Below are 17,214 nucleotides of genomic sequence, written 5' to 3'. Positions count from 1 at the left end.
TGAGTTGCCTAAAAGAACAACCGAGTATGGCTACTTTATTGGGGATCCAATAAAAATTCATGAAAATAGATTGTCTTTGATACAGAAACGTCTGAATTGTAAATACTTACTAAACAATAAGCTGCACTTTTTGTGGGCTTAATACCAAAATATGAAAAATTACTTTCTCTGGTGCCGAAATGTCAGAATTGGAAATACTTACTGAGAAATAACCTGCTATTTCAGGTTGTCTACATAAATGACAAATTTCCATGGGATAAAACAGCAATGGGAAATAAATTCCTCACTGGGCAGACATTTCCTGTCCTCCACTTGATACATTTCCTTTGTCCTCTTTCCCTCATCCACCTTTGGCATGAGGATTTTCCTTCTTTTTTCGGTTGGGGTTTTTTTTTGTGCGGTGGAGTAGTAGCTAATATCAAGACCACACTATCTTCCCTTTTCTTCTTTTTAAAGTGGATGCCAAAATGGAGAAAATTAATATGCTCTTCCTGGCTGTTTTGGGTTTGAGGATCCTGCTGGCAAAAAGCATTGCCTTCAATGCAGTCATGAGTATCAAGCTGTTTCTCTTCTGAGGTTGAGGTAGGACACCTATCATTGAGTCCTTGGGAACAGCAAGTTCCTGGGGGGAAAAAAAAAAAAGTTAAATCTGTACCAGATTAACAGAAACTTGTCACCACTGCAGCAATAATAAGTTTTTTTAAAAAAAAAAAACATTGTTTGCTTTTCCAGGTCTTGAGTAAATGAGCTAACAACAGGCTGAAGAAGAGCAGCAAAGAACACACAGCTGGATAATTTAAACACCATGAGTTCGTTTTTGCTACCAATAAATATTTAAAGAATCAACAACACATGCCCCCCTCCCAGTTCCTGTAAATCTATGAGTTCCTTTCCTTCATCACAGTCAGTTAACACCATCTGGAAGCCTTCTTAAACAGCTAATACTGATGAAATTTTGTCTATCTTCTTTTGTCTATCTTAGTTGCGTTAATTGTTAGAACAATTTTTGTTATTTCTTATTTCCATAAGAGATTTCCTTCATCCCTCTGCTAAGCAGGACTAGTTAGCTCTCCCACTGCTATATCCATTGCACTTAAATACCCAAATTGCTTAGATAGAGTCATTGACTTTAAACTCAACTTTATACTTACTACGCTTTAAAAAAACACCATCCCCAGTCATAGTAGAGTATTGTCCACAGAAGTAATGCTTTTCTACTTTGAGACCCCAGGCACAGAGGGAGCATTGTATAGTCTTAATTTTTAGAAGATTTTATTACAGGCAATTTTCTGGTGCAGATAACTAGACCTCCAGTGAATCTGAAGGAACTCCCTTCAGCCCAGCACACAGTATTTTCAGTTCTGCCTCTTCTGCAGAACATTTTTATTAAACATACAGTACCTGCATTTTAGGTTTCCTTTATATACACCAGAATAAAGTTTTATTATGCTTGGTTTGCACTGTGCCCTTTCTTCTGAAAGTTGTATGGAAATTGTTGAAATTCCATTGGCCTATCCAGTGACCACTGAGAACTAGAAAGCCACCTATTACAGCCCAGATTACCTTTTGATTGTTTATCTGTCTCGGGCTTTCCACAGGGAAAGGGAGAGACTCCTTGGCACATTTGAGAGACTCCTTGACACATTTAAGATACTACAAGAGGACTATGAATTCTGGCTCTATGGGTTTAAAGAAATGTTAATAATTCATGACTTTTTCAAATTTCCGATGCTCAAAGCTGTGGATCATAGCAAAGAGAGGGATGGGTCTAAGAGAAAACAGTTAAGACAAGGGGCAATATGAGCATTCATGTACAGACCTCCGAAGGTGAGAAAATGGCCTGCTAATTCTTCACTTATCAGTACTGGGATGGGGCCAACAGGAAACACTGTGGGATGTTTCAACAGACTTTTGTCTCATGAGCTGCAAGGTACTGCCTGCTTGAATCAGGATGCTGTGGTTAAAGCATGTGACTAAATCACACAATGCAAGACAGATTTCCCCTTTGCTTTTACGAACATGTTAAGTGCTTCTGGGAACAGGGGGAGGGGGGCAGGTGCAGAGCCCACAGTGGTTTTCAGATGCTGGATCCAAACTGGCCTCCAGAAGGATGTATGGCAAAAGCTATTTAGCCAACCTTGACAAGTTTAGCCATTCATACACTCCCCCTTGTCCAAGAAGATGTGACATTTCTGTGGAGAGACCACAGTGTCTAGGTCCAGCAGCCCTGTGGTCAGGTCCCAGGAGCACACATTTACTGTGGAAAACCATGGTGAGCATGTTTTTGTTTCCTAGGCATCCCAAGGGTCAGATGGACATGTAGACCCAGATGGACTATATAAATGTCCCTTGAAACAACCTCCTTCCTGTCACAGTTAAGCAGGCCACACGTCACTTACGCAGCCTCCGTGACTCATCCACACAACCAGACCAGGCTAGATTGTTCTCACAGCACCCAGATTCTACTGTATTGCTTCCTTTCCATTCTGCCTGCTGATCCAGAGTTAATTTCCCTGTAGGTAGCATCCAGCACTCTGGTCTCCTTTCATCCACAAGCATGATGCTGTCCCCAACATCCCCCTGCAAGTGGGGTAGCCCCAGACAAAACTGGTCCACGTGCCAGCGAGCCTGCAAAAGCAGAGAGCTGCCCTGCAGCGTCCCTGGGGTTGTCACTAGAGCCCCAGAAACTCTGCAGCTGGGTCTTTCTGTGGTGCAAATGTTATGTACCTCATCCCATAGGCATGTTCTCCTCATGACCCTATCACAAGAGTAAACACTGATGCTTTTTGCTTCTGTGAGGGATGTAGGCTGAAAGATACAGCTAAAAGCACCTGCCAGAGAAGCTGCCTTTCCATGGTTGGCAGGACTGCCAAAAGGACACTTCCTTACAAGCTTCTCCATGTGGGCATTGATTTGCTTTAACTGAAAACTTTGCCTTCTGAATGCAGAAGGAAGAACATGAGGTTTCAACACACCACATGTATCTGCTCCTCCTCCTGTTTGGTCCATCAAGAAAATAGCTTATAGATGCAATAATATGCCCAATGAGAAAACATCACCAGTGAGGAGTAAAATTTATGCACAGTAATGGTAGCCTTTGTCCCAGTCCAAAAAGGTACTTAGGCTGGAAATTCACTTTTACCTTGTCACTGGCCTCCTTGCAAGACCTTCAGAACCTTGTACACACCGTAGGTACCAAAGATCAGGGCTCATTGACAGCTGCCCACTTGTTTGCTTTCCTTCAATCTCCATAGACAAGACCTTTCTCAAAAGAACAGAACAACAGAGCAGCTTCTGGGATGGGCCTAGGACTATGGGACTGAGATGTGCCTGAGATGTAACCCTTGAGACCTCGGAGAAAAGAGTGAGGTGAGGGCACTTCACAGAGGAAATATGTAACCAGAAGGTCTTCCTGCACACTTAAGTGACAGCTGCCACAGTCTCTGCAGGACCACCTGCTCCTGACCTGTGAAACAAGGGTCTCCAGACGAACTCGCTCTCCTCTCTTGTCTGCTCAGCCATGCCCATGTTATTTTAGGGCAGTTGCTAAAGGCAGAGATATCAAGAAGACTGTTCTGCTTCCTGTTTGACACATCACCAGAAGTCTCTGTAGTACTACTATACTAACAGCTACACATAATTCTGCTTTCAGTCCTGAGGCTCAGTCCACCCCCTTCATTAGTCAAAAAAAGTGTATGAAAGAGCATGATCATAATCAGAGTCCTGAAGCCCCAGTGGGGCCACAAGGAAAATGAGCAAGTAGCTGTTATATGTCTGTGAAGGAAAAAAAAAGGTGTACTGCTACAGAGGTCAGTAGTAGAAACTGGTCCTTAGCACTATTTTCAAGCCAACACTGAAGTGTGACCGCATTTTAGTGATGGATTATGGTCATTTCAGACTTTTATTCATCTCAGCATTGATAATAGAATTGAGAGAACAAGGCTTGTTGAAGGATCCAGGAATCCTTTCAAATGAAAGGGATGAAGTAAACTCCAAGTACAATAAATCTGAGGACAAAATGTTTTCATTTGAGCAGGAGAATAAATATTGTCTGTAATTTCAAATTCTCTTCTTGAATATCTTCGATTTAGACTGAACTCCAGATACACAAGACTGGGTTTTGTTAATGAGCATTACCATGAAAAAAAAAAAGAAGGAACACGAAATCATACCTGTGGGACTGGAGAAATGCAGAAATCATGCAGGAACAAGTGAATTCTTCCATTGCTTTAAATGATCTTTTCAAATCTGACAGGGATAGACAGACATCAAAGGAGTTGCAGGAACTGGGAAAGCAATGACAGAAAGATTTGCTGGACTAGGCATTAAAGGGATTCTACATTTTGACTATGTTTTCTACATACATTGTCAGCTCAGGGGAGTGTGATTGATATGACCTCCAAATGCTGTCCTGCCACCTCTTGTAGAGATCTTGAGGGGACAAGAAAAACTCCTGTTTGTCATCAATGGCTATGAAGACAATGGAAATCACCCTGAGCAGTTTCTTTATGAAAATCCTTCCCACTGAATGCTTCCTGGTGATCATAAGACAATCAACTGCCCTGCAGATGCTGAAACAGTGTTTGGGGTGTGAGGACTCTGATGAAATATTGGGACTTTCAGCAGCTAATAGGGAGGAACATTTCCACAAGTTTTTTGAAAATAAGGAAGGCCTTTTAGTTTGTTAAAGGGAAATGAAATGGTCTTCACCGTGTGCTTTGTCCCCACCATGTGCTGGATGTCTGTACTGTTACGAAACCACAGCTTGAAAGTGGTGAAGATCTTGCATAAACTGCCAAGACAGCTACAGGAACATATAGTCTTTCTGTTTCCAGATTATTGAAACCTTTGAGCAGCAAAGTTGAAAGAAATGACTGTGCACATTTTCCTGAAGATACTTTGTTGCCTGGCTGCTGATGGGATCTGGAAAAAGAGTCCTCTTTAGAAGGAGGCGATAAAGGAATTCTTGTTAAATCAGAGAGAGACTCTCCTACTTTTTTTAAATGGGAACACTTTTGGGCATTGTTTCAGGAAATGCCTACAATTTCCTTCATCCAAGTGCCCAAGAGTTTTTTGCATCTCTGCTCCTTGTAGTAGAAGATGGTGGCTAAGCAAGAGATCAGCAAGAAGATCCTAACAAGGCTGTAAAAAAATGTTAGAAAACTATGGAAACTCAAGATGTGATTTTATGTTAACTATGAGGTTCCTATTTTGTCTCTTAAATATGGAACAAATAAATGTTTTGGGAAAAGAAATACTAATATGGCTTCAAACTATCAAAAAAACCCACCAACTTTACTTGTTAGTGCAGAGAAAAGAGGAGGGATTTATGATTTGAAGGCTTGCCACTGTTTGTGCCGCGGGGAAGGTGCGGTTCAGGTGCCGTGTGCCCGAATGCCAGGGACACACGCGCACTGTGTTTAGGGGCGAGGTGTTTTGCGGGGGAGGCGATCAGCGCCGCAGGATCCTCACCAGAGGTGGGGGCCCGGCCGTGTTTGCCCCCAAAGCGCGGGACGCTGGCGTGCACCAAGGCCACACTCAGCGTCTGAGAGCCTCCGGGGGAAATGGGGGGTCAGCAATAGCAGGACAGTCCGGACAGCCCATCGTGACATTCAAGGGATGACAGGGATTGATTTATGACCCTTTCCACAGCCCCAGCGCCACCATGAGAACCAGGAGCAGTGGGAGGGATGCAGCAAGGCTGGAGCAGACATGAGGCAGAGCTGCAGCTGAAACGAAAACCTGTAGGCCTGAGGCTGCAATGTGCACTGTGGGGCTGGTGCTAAAATAACAATTTAAGGTTATTGTAAGCTGAAATGAAGCCCGTAGGGTCAGAGTTGGAGGCAAAATAAGCACTGCAGAGCTGGGGCTGGAGCCGACACAAAGAGCGCTGGAGGAAAGCTGGAAGAAACGTTTTAGGGCCAGAGCTGAACTAAGTGATGCATGGTAGGTGCTGAAATACCGACTGTGAGGCTGGTGGTGAAAGAAAACCCAGGGGCTGGGGCTGATGTGAGGCAGAGCTGGAGCCAGGACTGAACGACAGGCTACAGAGCCAGAGATGGAGATAAATCCAGGCTGTGTGGTGGGAGCTGGCACTACCGCGAGCTGGAGCTGAAAGAATGGGTTTAGAGCTGAAATGAAGTCTGTGGGCCTGGGGCTGGACTAAATACTTAAGGGCTGCAGCTGAAACTAAGGACACGGGAGTGAAACCAGAATAAATGCTTTAAGGTGAGAGCTGAAATAAACGGTGCAAGTCTGGGGCTGAAATATCGACCACAGGACTTGAAAGGATGCAGGTCTGGGGCTGAAACAAAGACCTTGTGGCAGGAACCACAATAAAGAACCTGGAGCAGGAGCTGTAATGCTGCAGGGCAGCCACTGGCACAAAACACAGGGCCTGGGGCTGAAACACCGACTGCGGGGCTGGACGTCGAGCTGGGGCCGAAAGAAAAGACGCTGGGGCCGGAGCGGCCAGCACCGACGAGCAGAGGCCAGGGGCCGGCAGCCTCGGGGCTGCGGCTCGCCAGCAGGGCCTGGCTCGCGCCTGCAGCCTGTCCCGGGGCGCAGCTCCCCGCGGGGCCCGCAGCCGTTCCCCGCCCGCCTGCAGCCGGGCCCGGCCTGGAACGCTCTGCCCGCTGCCCTGCCGGGCTCTCCGGCCCCAGGCGCTCCGCGGCGCCCCTCGCCCGGGCTCGAATCAGCCGATCTCGGCTCCTCGCTGCGCCGGCGGTGCCCCGGCTCCGTGCCCCCGAGTGAGGGAGGGCCGGGGCTGCCGGCCCCCGGACCCGAGCTCCCGAGCTCTGCCCGGAGTCCCGCCGAGCAGCCCCCGCCCTGTTCTTGGCCGCAGTCCTTCAGCTGGGGCCGAGTCCTGCACGGCCATCCGCGGCCTGGCCCAGCAGCCCGAGGCCCGTCCCCCGCAGCCCGCGTGGTGCTTCCCGCGGCTCCCCGGCGGGTGGAGCAGCAGCCCATGAGCGCTTCCGCGGGACGAGACCTGGGTGGGACAAAGGAGGCGGCGGAGGAAGGAGCGAAGTTCACCCCGGCTGTCCCGGGGCGGGGCCCCGGTGCCGGTGGGTTTTCGGGGAGCGAACTGACTCGACGCGGCACCAGCGCTCGGCAGAAGCCCGGCGGGCCCAGGCGAGGGGGTCGATACTTGGCGGCAGCATCAGGCCAGGCCCCAGCGCGTTCCACCGCCCCGCTCTCTCAGGCCCTGGCCCGCTCCTAGGCAGCACCTCCACGGCATTTCAGGACAGAGCAGAGCTGGGGTGTCCCTACCCTGTTTTTTATCTTTGGGGCTTGCTTTTTCCCGGCTGACCCTGCTGCTCACTCAGGCCTTTTGTTTGGATTCCTCGTGTTTGATGCTCTGCTTTTGCCTGCTGGAGGGCAAGTGGGTCCTACCAGGGCCCTTGGGCATTTCTACAAAAATAAGCATTTAAAGAGTGAGTGCAGAGCAAGGTTGTGGCCCTCAGTTTGCAAAGCCAAGGCTGGATGGCAGGGGCAGCTGGGGCTGCTTCACGACCTGAGACACTAAAGCTGTCATTGTTCTTATCAAGAAGGAGAGAGACCAGTTTTTTTCCTCCTGTGGGGAACTTGCTGCTTGTGGGTCATTTCCAGGGAGGATAAGGGGGAAGTTAGGGAGCAGGATGGGGATTCCTTATCTTGCAGAGCAGAGGGAGGGGATGGGTTTAGCCCATTCTGTGCCAAAAGTATCCAGGCCACCATAGGACCAGCAGCCCCAGAAGAGCTCTGCCATGCCTGCTCAGGAAAACCAGAGGAGTGGATGTTTGATTATACAGTTAAAAGGAACTGGAAATGGATTTATTTGGAGTGAAGGAGACAACTTTCTGCCTCCAGGCCCTGGGAAAAAGCATGCAGCAAAAAGTGGGGAAAAAAAGAAACAACAACAAAAACACCACAACCCAAGCTTTCAGGTGGAAAAAAACCCAACCCTTTACATTGTAGTTAAAGAGGCAGCAATAACAGCCCCAAGCATCAGATGCTGTGTCTGTGGGATGAAGGGAAAGAGCCTGTGCAGGAGGAAAGGCTGCTTCACCCAGAGAGAGGAACACAGTCCCTCAGCCTTTTAAGGCACTAGGCCATAGTTAGTCAAAAGGTAGAGAAGACAAAGCTCAGCTTAGTGATGACAAGCATGTTTGTCATGCTTGTTAGACACGCATGACACAAAGCCAGGGCTGTGCAGGCTTAAGGAAGCCTGGGTGTAAAGCATACACCAGACCTGGCCTGACAGCAGCCTGTCCCAGCTCCTAGCCCTGTGAGCTGGGCTTTGAGGCAGAGGGCTCACCCACAGCCCTACAGCAATGCACAACATGGTTGGACGTTCTGTAAGCAGTTTATTAAAGTTCAACATACCAACCATTTTTATACACCTGAGCCCACAACTTTCTTCAGCCGCATTCGGCAGGAGCAAGGAAAGCTACTCAGCAGTTCTTCCCCCATACCTCCTCTTCAGGATCCCCCTCCCACCATCAGCAGCATCTTCTCTCATCAGACAGAGTCAGTTTGCCAGCGTAGAAAAGCATCCTCAGTGCACTGCAGGTGAGAAGTTGCTGTGCTCACCCCGTACAAGGGCAAGGGGTAAAATCTAATTCCCTTCAGCCCCCCCCAGGGGTTTCTCCAGCTCCTGGTATTGCCCAGGACTAATCACCAGGTACAACAGGGACCTGGGACACACAGAAACACCTCAAGGCTTCAGCTCTGAGGCACAGAAACCAATTCAAGTGACTGTAAAAGCCACTTACCTGTTCAGAGGATGCCCAGCACCCTTGGTTATATGTTTGCAGGGTCAGGGTCCCCATTTCAGGGTCACTTCTGTCCCAGAGGGCTGGCACATCCCACCACCCAAGCCTCTTGGTTCTCAGACACTAGGAAGGAGAGGATGGAAGCTGCAGTCTGGCCCCACACTAGTCCCTCTGCTCAGTATTCACCTAGCACAGGGACCAGGGCTGTTTGCCCCACCAGCAGATAGGGAAGCATCCTTCTTACCACCAGCAAGGTGACAGAAGCAGTGATGATGCATAGGCCACACACAACCACGATGGCCACGCCATACTCAGGAAGGCCTGGTCTGAGTGGCGGGGGCTCCAGGGTGTGCTCTGGAGCAAAGCACAACAGTTAGCACAGCCTGCAACTCACAGGGGCTCCACTGCATGCTTCAAGACACAAGAGGCAATACATAGGATGCAATTAACATTTACTTGCCACCCTCCATGCCCTTCTCAGACAGCCTTTCACTCCTGTCCTGTGCCAGCCTGCAGCAGATGAGTCTGACTCCAGGCTTTGCAGAGGGATAAGGCACAGTTGTTACTAGAATTGTGCTTTCAGATTAACCATTGCAAGCTGGTCACCACAGCAGCCACGACATCTCACCCTCCCTTTGCTCAAGGGAGTTAGATTTAGTTGGTTGTGGATCTACTCTGCTCACACTGCAGTCATGGAGCTTCTGCTGGGAAGTTTCTGTACCATAGCCCAAAGGGAAGCTTACCTCCCACAGCAAGAGAGTATGGGTCCACCTGGAAGCCTGAACCAGCCAAAGCCTTGTTTGGCCCAACTGAGAGCACAAGTGCCTCCAAAACTTCCAGGCTGGTCGGAGCAGGGCGCTGAAAGACCACATCCCCATGGCAGATCAAGGAGCCAGGCCTGTGGACAGGGTTGGGAAGAGCTCCAGCAGTCACCTCTCCATGCCTCTGTAGCCAAGTGCTGGGCTGTGGCCATGGGCACAGGCAGATTCCCAGCTGCTCAAAGGGGCCCCATGAGGATCTGCCCTCGGGATGTCATTGGGTTTGCATTTGCTTTTTGGGATGGAAGGGACATCTGAGGTCCAGCAAGTCACTCCTGCAGCAGTAATTGCTTGGCCTGCTGCAAGCCCTTCTGTGGCTGGGAATACACCTGACAGCCATGAGCTGTCTGATGATGTCTATGAGGAGACCTCCTGTCTCTGTGCATCCCTGCCCCAGCAGACCCTCTGCTCCCAACTCACTGGAATCTCTTTATCACTGCTTGCAGGAAGCTCCTATGGTCCCGCAGGGCTCGTGCCACCTGCAAAGAAGGGTTTTGTTCAGCTCTCTACTGGCCTTTGGGGTGTTCCACCTAGCCAGACCACCACCTCCATAGCCATGATGGAGCTGGGACAGGCACTGCAGCAGTGACACAGGGCAGCTGTGGTCCTGTAGCACCTTCCTCCAGGTCCCTGACTGCATTGTGGTGGCCTGAACCACTGAAGCATCATCAGCAGAGAGAAAAAAACATCCTGGCACTACAGCCTCAGGGCCTGCCTCTAGCAGGCATCAGTTACAACACTGGGATTAAGTGTCTAGTTTGGACAAGCAGAGAACAGTCCCTCTTCCTTCACTGCTCCTCAGCCTGCTTTTCTCAGCACCCTGGGAGGACCTCAGCCCTCTCCCACCAGCCATGCTTACCACATCTCCAAGATCCCTGCTTAGCTCCTGGTGCTCTGTTGCATGTGGATCCAGAAGCTCCTCATTGAAGTGTCTGTTGATGATGAGGAAGGAGACTGGGTAAGCCTGCAGGTGAAGCCTGGCTCCTGCAGAGGCAAGACAGGAGTGTAAGGTGAGCAGAGCTGTGGCAGCAAGCCCTCCCACACACAGGGACCATCCTTACCCTCCACCGTGAGTGAGGTCAGGTCCATGCAGCAGGCTGACAAGGCTTGCAGAACGTCTGCAACGTTGGCATGGATGGGGGTGTCAAGGTAGATGTCTCCAGTGATCTCCAGGTTCCCACTCAGGTTTCTAAGGTGAAAGAAGAGCTTTAAGCAAGGCAGAAGGGCTTGGACTAGGCTCCCCAAGCACAGCCTTTCTGGTCTTGTCTCAGCAGCTCATGACTCAGCCCAGGGGAAGGTGCTCAGTTACAGTATTTGCCACCAGCTGCACATCACCTTCCCAAATCTCCTAGTGCAGCATAACTCATCCTCGCCATCTTTGCTGCACGGCTAATTAGCTGCCAAGTGCAAGAGAGGGAGTGAAGGTAATTTAATGAAGAGCTTTGGAGAGGGGTAGTTGTGTCCCATACCTGAGCTGGCCAATAGTGAAGTTCCTCACATGGTAGAGGCCACTGAGAGACGAAGTCACCTAGTTAAAGACGAGGCAACAGCTCACACCCAGCCCCTGCTTTAGGGCACATTATCCCACTATGCTGCAGCACAGCTGGGAGCCTGAGCTCATTTTCCCAGCATCATGCCTTGAAAGGGCCACCAAGGCTTGCCATACCTCACTGACCAGCCTCTCCAGGGGGTCTGTCCTGCTGCTACCAAGCTGGAAAATGGTGAGAGAGAGGGACAGCTTCTCTGGTTCCAGGTTCTCCAGGCTGAAGCCTAAAGGAATTCAGAAGACAGTTATGCCCATAGCTGTTCCTCTACCTTCCCTGGGAGACATCAGGCAGCCAGGAGCCTATCCTGTGCCCCACACTGCAAACAGGAGTCAGCAGGGCAGATGACTGAAGATGAATACCTTTTGTGGTGAGAAGGGTCTGGGATGTACTACCTCCCAGGACAGGAGAAGCAAGTCAAGGACAGGAAGCCAGATAGTTTAGCAAAAGCTCTGGCCGCACAGGTCCAACTGCTGCAGCAAACGTAACACTAAAGGGCTGTGCATGGGTCAGGAAGAAGGAAGGTTAAGCAAAGGTAAAGACTGAAGTCCAAACTGGGCAGGTTTTGGCTTTGATAGAAGTATAGGGATGACACTTGGCAGCAGCTTTGCTACAGGAAGCTCTCCAGGGCTTACCACTAGACTGGACAGACTGTGGCTCCAACTGCCAGCTGAAGATGCTCTTCTTCCTGCTCGCCTCAGTGACAACTGTCCGGATGAGGTGGGAGTTAGTGGGAGCAGGAACATCTCCCCGGAACAGAGCCTCTCCTCGAACAACCACTGAGCCATTCCTGGAAGGGAGATGAGAAGATGGGCAGCCCACCTCCCCTTTGGGAGCAGCTTTAGAGCCCACTCATCCTCACATGAATGCCACACCCAGAGAGAGGTCTCAGGGGGCTTTATCTGGAGCTTCAGACAATTTTAACCAGAGATCCCTTGGGACAATGACCCTAGGGAGGGAGCATAACCCCTCACAAAACCTGCCTGGAGCATTTTGCTGAGCAAACCCTTCCCTCCAAGCCAAACCCACCCCTCTCCATCTGTTGCCCCAGGACGGAGATGGATACTCACATAAACTCAAGGACGTTTGCCTGCAGGAAGGTCTCATAGGTGGACAGCATTTGGTTCAGCTGAAAGAGAGAAGCACCTGTTAATTGAGAAGCTTATACAAGCTTACTCATGTGAAAGGGGCACGTACCAGGAAGTATGCAACAAATACAGAGGGAGGTCAGCTCAATTTGCCCAGGGTAGGGCATGCCAGTACTGCAGGGTATGACAGGCCTCTGGCGATGGTCATGGCTGAGCTGACTCACCCCAAAGCTCCCACCACATTGGAAACAGCATGCAGGAGGGAACACCGCAGCACCAACACAGTCTGCAGTGGCCCTGGTAGCTGCCAGAGGTGAGGGGAACCTAGTGCCACCTTAAGCCATGTGTCCCAGTCCACCTTCAGTGGAGCTGTACGAAGGATTTACTTGTCTCCATCATAAGACCAAGCCAGAGCTGGTGCAGCCCACAGGCTCCTAACCCAGTAGGACTTGCTGCAGGAACTTCTCAGTTGCACCCCATGCACCCAGAATTACCAACATCTCCAGCAACCAGCTCCTGCACTCACCATCAGCCTCACTTCTTCCTCCAGCTGCCTGTAGCTCTCTGAGGCCCTGCTGCTCAGAGCCTCAGTGTAAGCCATACCCAAGAGCCGGAACCACAGGGGCAGCACATGCACAGGTAGAGGCTGCGCAGAAGAGAGGAGCCGAGGCGGGTGGGATGTGGGGGGCTTCATCCCCAGGGTGCCACGTTTGCCAGTCATCAGCTCAGCTGGGGTGAAGGCCTCTCCTGCAGCTGCAGGGAATTGCTCTCTGACTGTCAAAAGGTGACTGGATGCAGACTGACCATCAAGGGTCACTCCTGCTGGTGCGGCTAGGGTTTGAGAGCCAGGCAAGGAGCTGGCTGCATGCACAGCTCCCAGGGAAGGCGGGAGGTAGGTTGGAGATGGAGAGCTTGTCCCACTTTGATGCACAGCCTCAGAGCAACACTCTGGAGTGCTGTTCTTGGAGCTGGGAGGAGGCACAGAGCCTGTGCTGGTGTCGGGGAGGGCTGGAGGTCCTGCTGGAGCAGCAATGGCTCCTACTGATGCTGTCCTGGGCTCACTGTGCCCATCCTCTTCAGCTACAGTCATCTGTCCAGGCAGCACACTCATCTCTGTCACCTTCATGGTTTGGTATTGCTCTGCAGTAGGTCCATCCTCAGATGCTGTTGTGAAGAGGGGATGCAGAGGTGGCCTCTGGTTAGGTGAGCCCAGGGAGGAGCTTTGTGGCCCACCTGCAGCTCTTGGAAAGGGGGAAGCCGCAATAGCCCCTCCATCCTTGGAGGGGTGTTTGGACACTCCAGGCTCTGGCAAGCTCACTCCAGTCACAGCAGGGCCCGCAGCACTGGTGGCCCTGCTCTGAGTAAGGGAAGGGGCAGCTTCAGTAGATGGGGGCAGAGTCTGCTGTGCATTCCCCAAGGTGACAGCAAGTCCCTCAGACTCTGTTGTAGGAAGGAATGGAGCCAGCACTTGTGGGTGGTTGACATCATGAGCCAAGACAGCAGCCAGAAGTTTAGAGCCATTTCCTGGGACCTTGGTCAAGGCAGTGTCTGCCAGGAGAGCAGCTCGGTGGCCATGCAGGAAGATGCCAGGTGGTTGCATGCTCCAGGGCAGCCTAGAGGGCATAGCAGAGGGTATCCACACAGTGCCAGGATCCATCTCAGTTGAACTCAATGTCCTTTCTGTTGGCAGAGCCGAGGGCACTCCTGGAAGAGGCACCAGAGGAGCAGCAGCCAGACCAAGATCTGCTCTGCGGTGCATGGTTTGATGATCAGGAGATGGCCCAAGGCCCAGATTCTCATCATCTCTGGGCTGGTCTGCTGTGCCACGGCTCTGGGAGGGAGTACCCATTAGTGTCCATGCTGACTTTGCACTTACTGATGCATTGGATGGTCCTTGAGTCCCCCCAGGTAGAACCTGGGTGGGCACCACCTCCAACAGTACAGCCCCTGCAGAGGGGCCTGAGGCAGCTGTGCGCAGGGAGGGAGGCCACAGCCGTGTCAAGGAGGCAGCAGGCTCCCCCCAGGCATGGGAGATGCCCTGAGAGCTCGCCGCTGGGCTCGGGGGCACTGCCATGTCCACTGGCTGCCCAAGGCCATGGGTTGAGGTCACTGCAGGCACCTGCATTGCATCCTGTGAGCCTGGTTTTATGCCATGGAGCCTTCCCAAAGCAAGAGGATGTGGGAAGCCACAAGTGGGGTCATCAACAGCCTGGGGAAGCAGAAATGAGGTCACAGGCACCCCTGTACCAAGCCGCTGTGCAGGAGACAGTGTTACAGCCACTGCTGTGCCCAACCTGAGCCCCTCCTCATGCCTGGATCCAGACTGCCACTGTGGGGAGGTCTGAGCTGTCAAGGGAGAGGCAGAAGGTGCATTTGCTGTCCTCAGGCTCCATGCCTCAGCATCTGCACCACTGGCCTCGTCTCCTTGGAGCCCCAGGAAGCAGCCTGTGGTGTCCACCGAGCCCATTGGCACTGTCTCGTGCTGCTGCAGTACTGGTTTGTTGAGCAGGTCCCCACGTGTTGCTACTAGATTGTGGCCTGTGCCTCCCTGGGATGTTGGAGAGCCCAGCCAAGCACGGGGAGGAGGCAGAGAGCCCAGGGAGGCCTGGGGCAGAGCAGCCAGAGAACCCAGACTGTACAGGAGAGCAGCAGCAGATAGACAGATGGCCAGCAACAGGAAGGCTTTGCACCACAGCCAACTAACAACAGTGGCAACATGGGCCCTAGGACTCCAGGCCATAGCCACAGCCCCTTCTGTCTCACTACAGACCATCATTTCTGGCTGTAGGGAAAAAATGTCCACAGGGTCTGGTGGTCCTGCTCCTCAACTCTGCTCAGAAGAGGCCATGGAGAGGGTCTAACTGTGGAGAGGTACAGCAAGAGCTTAATGCTGTGTCTGCTCAAGCTCCCTCCTAGCCAACCCCAGTGACAGTAACTGCTACATCCCACATGCCAGCAACAGGAGCCTCCCCCTTACCAAAACATCTTCCTGGTCTCAAAGAGTACTGAGCAGCTTCTGCAGACCAGGAAAATTTACACAGAGCCTCAGCATTACTCAGGGAAGCTCCTAATGCACAGCAAGGCTGTAACCAGCCTTAGCCTCAACCATTACCACATTTCCTGTCCAAAACCTCCACCGTCTCCCAGAGAGCCTCAGCAAGACCATCCAAGACAGTAACACCTCTTACCTGGCAACAAAGAGAACGGAGCACTCAGTCTAGCCCTGCACTTTTATCTTACCTCCTAAGGGAGGGGTTGTTGGGGGGTGGCTCCTTTCCATCTGCTCCCAATTAACACCCAAACTCATTTGCACTCCCCCAGGTGAAGGTCTTTCCTGGCTGGAGAGATCCTAGCTCCCCTCTGGGACTCATTAAAGCTCTTGGCAGAGGAGTGTGCATACCTGTTCCTCCAGGACACCTTGGGATGTCTCCCAAGCACCAGGCCCAAACATCCCAGATGATCCTCAAAATGCTCTGTTTGCAGGGATGTGGGTCATGGCAGTGCTGAGGACTCAGGATGTGCCACTCATAGGTGCTGGAATGTGTGTCCTTACCGATGGATAACCCATAGGGGTCCCTGTACCCACAGCGGGTGGAATGCTGGATCCAGCCCCCGCAATGACAGGACAGAGGGGCTGGGCACATGGCTTGTGGCATGTTGGAAGGAGGAGGCAAATGCATGGGATAAGGGGCCCAAACTTCTGTTTTTTTCTGCCTGGGTGGCCTGATGATGCTGGGTGTTGGTTTGGAACCCTCCTCTCCCCAAAAAGGTCCCATCATGCCCATGCTGGCAAAGCAGAGACCAAAGCACAGCACGTTTGGAAACGAACCAAACCGTTTTAATCAGGTGAGGCACCTCTGAAAACTCATATTCTTACAAAATATTAAATAAAGGAACTCTCTTCCCTTGAACCATATATATATATATAAAAATTACAGTATTATTAACAAACACTGCTTTCCAAATGGCTTTACAACACTATGCACAGACATGGCATGGCAAGGGAGAGAGCAAGAACAGCAGTGTTTCCTCTCTTCCTTTGTGGCCAGTACACCCCAGTGGAAAACCAGAAAGGCACCCCCAGAAAACATGGGGTAGTTGCTGCTGCCACCTCCCTGGGACAGCAAGCACACCTTTTGGCTAAAAAGAGTCTATGGGATGATTTGGATAGCTTGTTACTTTTTTTTTTCCTGTTTTCTTAGTTCCCGTAGTGAAATAAAAAATTATGATCCTCCTCATTTTGTTCCTCCACCCCCTGAATCAGGTGGACAAACACCTGAGTATAGAGTTTGTAAGGCCTCTGCTGCATCTCACCAGGTGAGTTGGTTCCTCCTGGGCTGCCCATCAACTTTTCAGTGCCCACAGGAGGTAAAGGATCTCTCCTTCCACGGTCTCACCGCATCGCTCCCCTCTCCTGCCCCTCTGGTCACACACCTCTGTTAAGGCCATCCCTAAATGTGCCATCTCCCCAGGGCTCTGTAGTATAAAGCGCTTTGGTTTTCTTTAGTGGTCTTTGTATCTTTCTTGCAGCCTTTTCCAGCCATGGGTGGGACCAAGACTCAGCCTGAACAGCGTCACTCCCACAGGGGAGCAGGAAGCCAGGAGTTTAAATTGAAAAAACACTTTAAAGAAAACAAACCTCACGTAACCCAAAGGCAGCAGCTCCTTATAAAGGTAAATTTGTAATATTTTCTAAATGTCTTCATTTAGAACTGCCAAACAATCCATCCTATAACTGAAGAGGCTGCAGATCCCTGACCTTACATGTTGCATTACGTCTCTGTAGCACTTTAAAGGTTAAAAACTGGGGGGAAGGTACAATTCTTGGGAATGGCACGTTTCTTGGGATGTTTTTTGGGAAGTATACTGCAGGAGAGGTGAGTTAGAGGAGAGAGGAGACCTGGTAAACCCCCCCTGCAGTAGCCAGCCTTCCTCCATGGCTGGGGACGGTGCGAGGCCATTTCCATGCTCCCCGTGTGGGGACAAATGCAGCCCTCCAGCTCCACTGGGA

At 51.1% G+C, this 17,214-nt stretch overlaps 2 protein-coding genes across 6 annotated transcripts in view; one reads left to right on the top strand and one right to left on the bottom strand.

Annotated features, from left to right (window-relative positions):
• The window catches only part of LOC104555274 (immunoglobulin delta heavy chain-like), a 15,756-nt gene extending 14,338 nt beyond the window's left edge, over positions 1-1,418 (top strand). Inside the window, exons 7-8 of the mRNA XM_061999021.1 lie at positions 457-582; positions 733-1,418. Coding sequence (XP_061855005.1) covers positions 457-575 — 119 coding nt within the window. The 3' untranslated portion in view covers positions 576-582; positions 733-1,418. The remainder of the gene's footprint in view (positions 1-456; positions 583-732) is intronic.
• LOC133625703 (mucin-2-like) lies at positions 573-17,214 on the bottom strand. 5 transcript variants are annotated; one of them, XM_061998988.1, is made up of 12 exons: positions 12,730-17,214; positions 12,186-12,244; positions 11,751-11,905; positions 11,238-11,341; positions 11,041-11,099; positions 10,633-10,760; positions 10,431-10,555; positions 9,992-10,050; positions 9,497-9,651; positions 8,998-9,107; positions 8,754-8,876; positions 8,333-8,544 (listed from the first exon to the last, which is right to left on the bottom strand). In XM_061998988.1, exons 1-12 carry the CDS (start codon positions 14,977-14,979, stop codon positions 8,500-8,502), a joined length of 3,372 nt encoding a protein of 1,123 aa, XP_061854972.1. In that variant the 5' UTR covers positions 14,980-17,214; the 3' UTR covers positions 8,333-8,499. The 5 variants fall into 5 exon arrangements, 4 of the variants coding, with proteins under 4 accessions (XP_061854972.1, XP_061854975.1, XP_061854976.1 ...); XR_009819008.1 differs by lacking the exons at positions 8,333-8,544; positions 8,754-8,876; positions 8,998-9,107; positions 9,497-9,651; positions 9,992-10,050 and adding exons at positions 573-622; positions 4,173-4,286; XM_061998991.1 differs by lacking the exons at positions 8,333-8,544; positions 9,497-9,651; positions 9,992-10,050 and having other exon boundaries at positions 8,792-8,876.

This window comes from Colius striatus, chromosome 7 (genome assembly GCF_028858725.1).
Source record: "Colius striatus isolate bColStr4 chromosome 7, bColStr4.1.hap1, whole genome shotgun sequence".
Lineage (NCBI taxonomy): Eukaryota > Metazoa > Chordata > Aves > Coliiformes > Coliidae > Colius > Colius striatus.
Note: the sequence above shows the minus strand (reverse complement) of the source record. Positions and strands in the feature narration are given on the sequence as shown.

Coding starts and splice junctions, on each gene's coding strand:
- LOC133625703 (XM_061998988.1), bottom strand. CDS start 14,979: ATGATGGTCTGTAGTGAGACAGAAGGGGCTGTGGCTATGGCCTGGAGT. Junction 10,051..10,430: donor GCAGGGATCTTGGAGATGTG/GTAAGCATGGCT, acceptor CCTTCTTTGCAG/GTGGCACGAGCCCTGCGGGA. Junction 8,545..8,753: donor GCTGGGCATCCTCTGAACAG/GTAAGTGGCTTT, acceptor TCTCACCTGCAG/TGCACTGAGGATGCTTTTCT.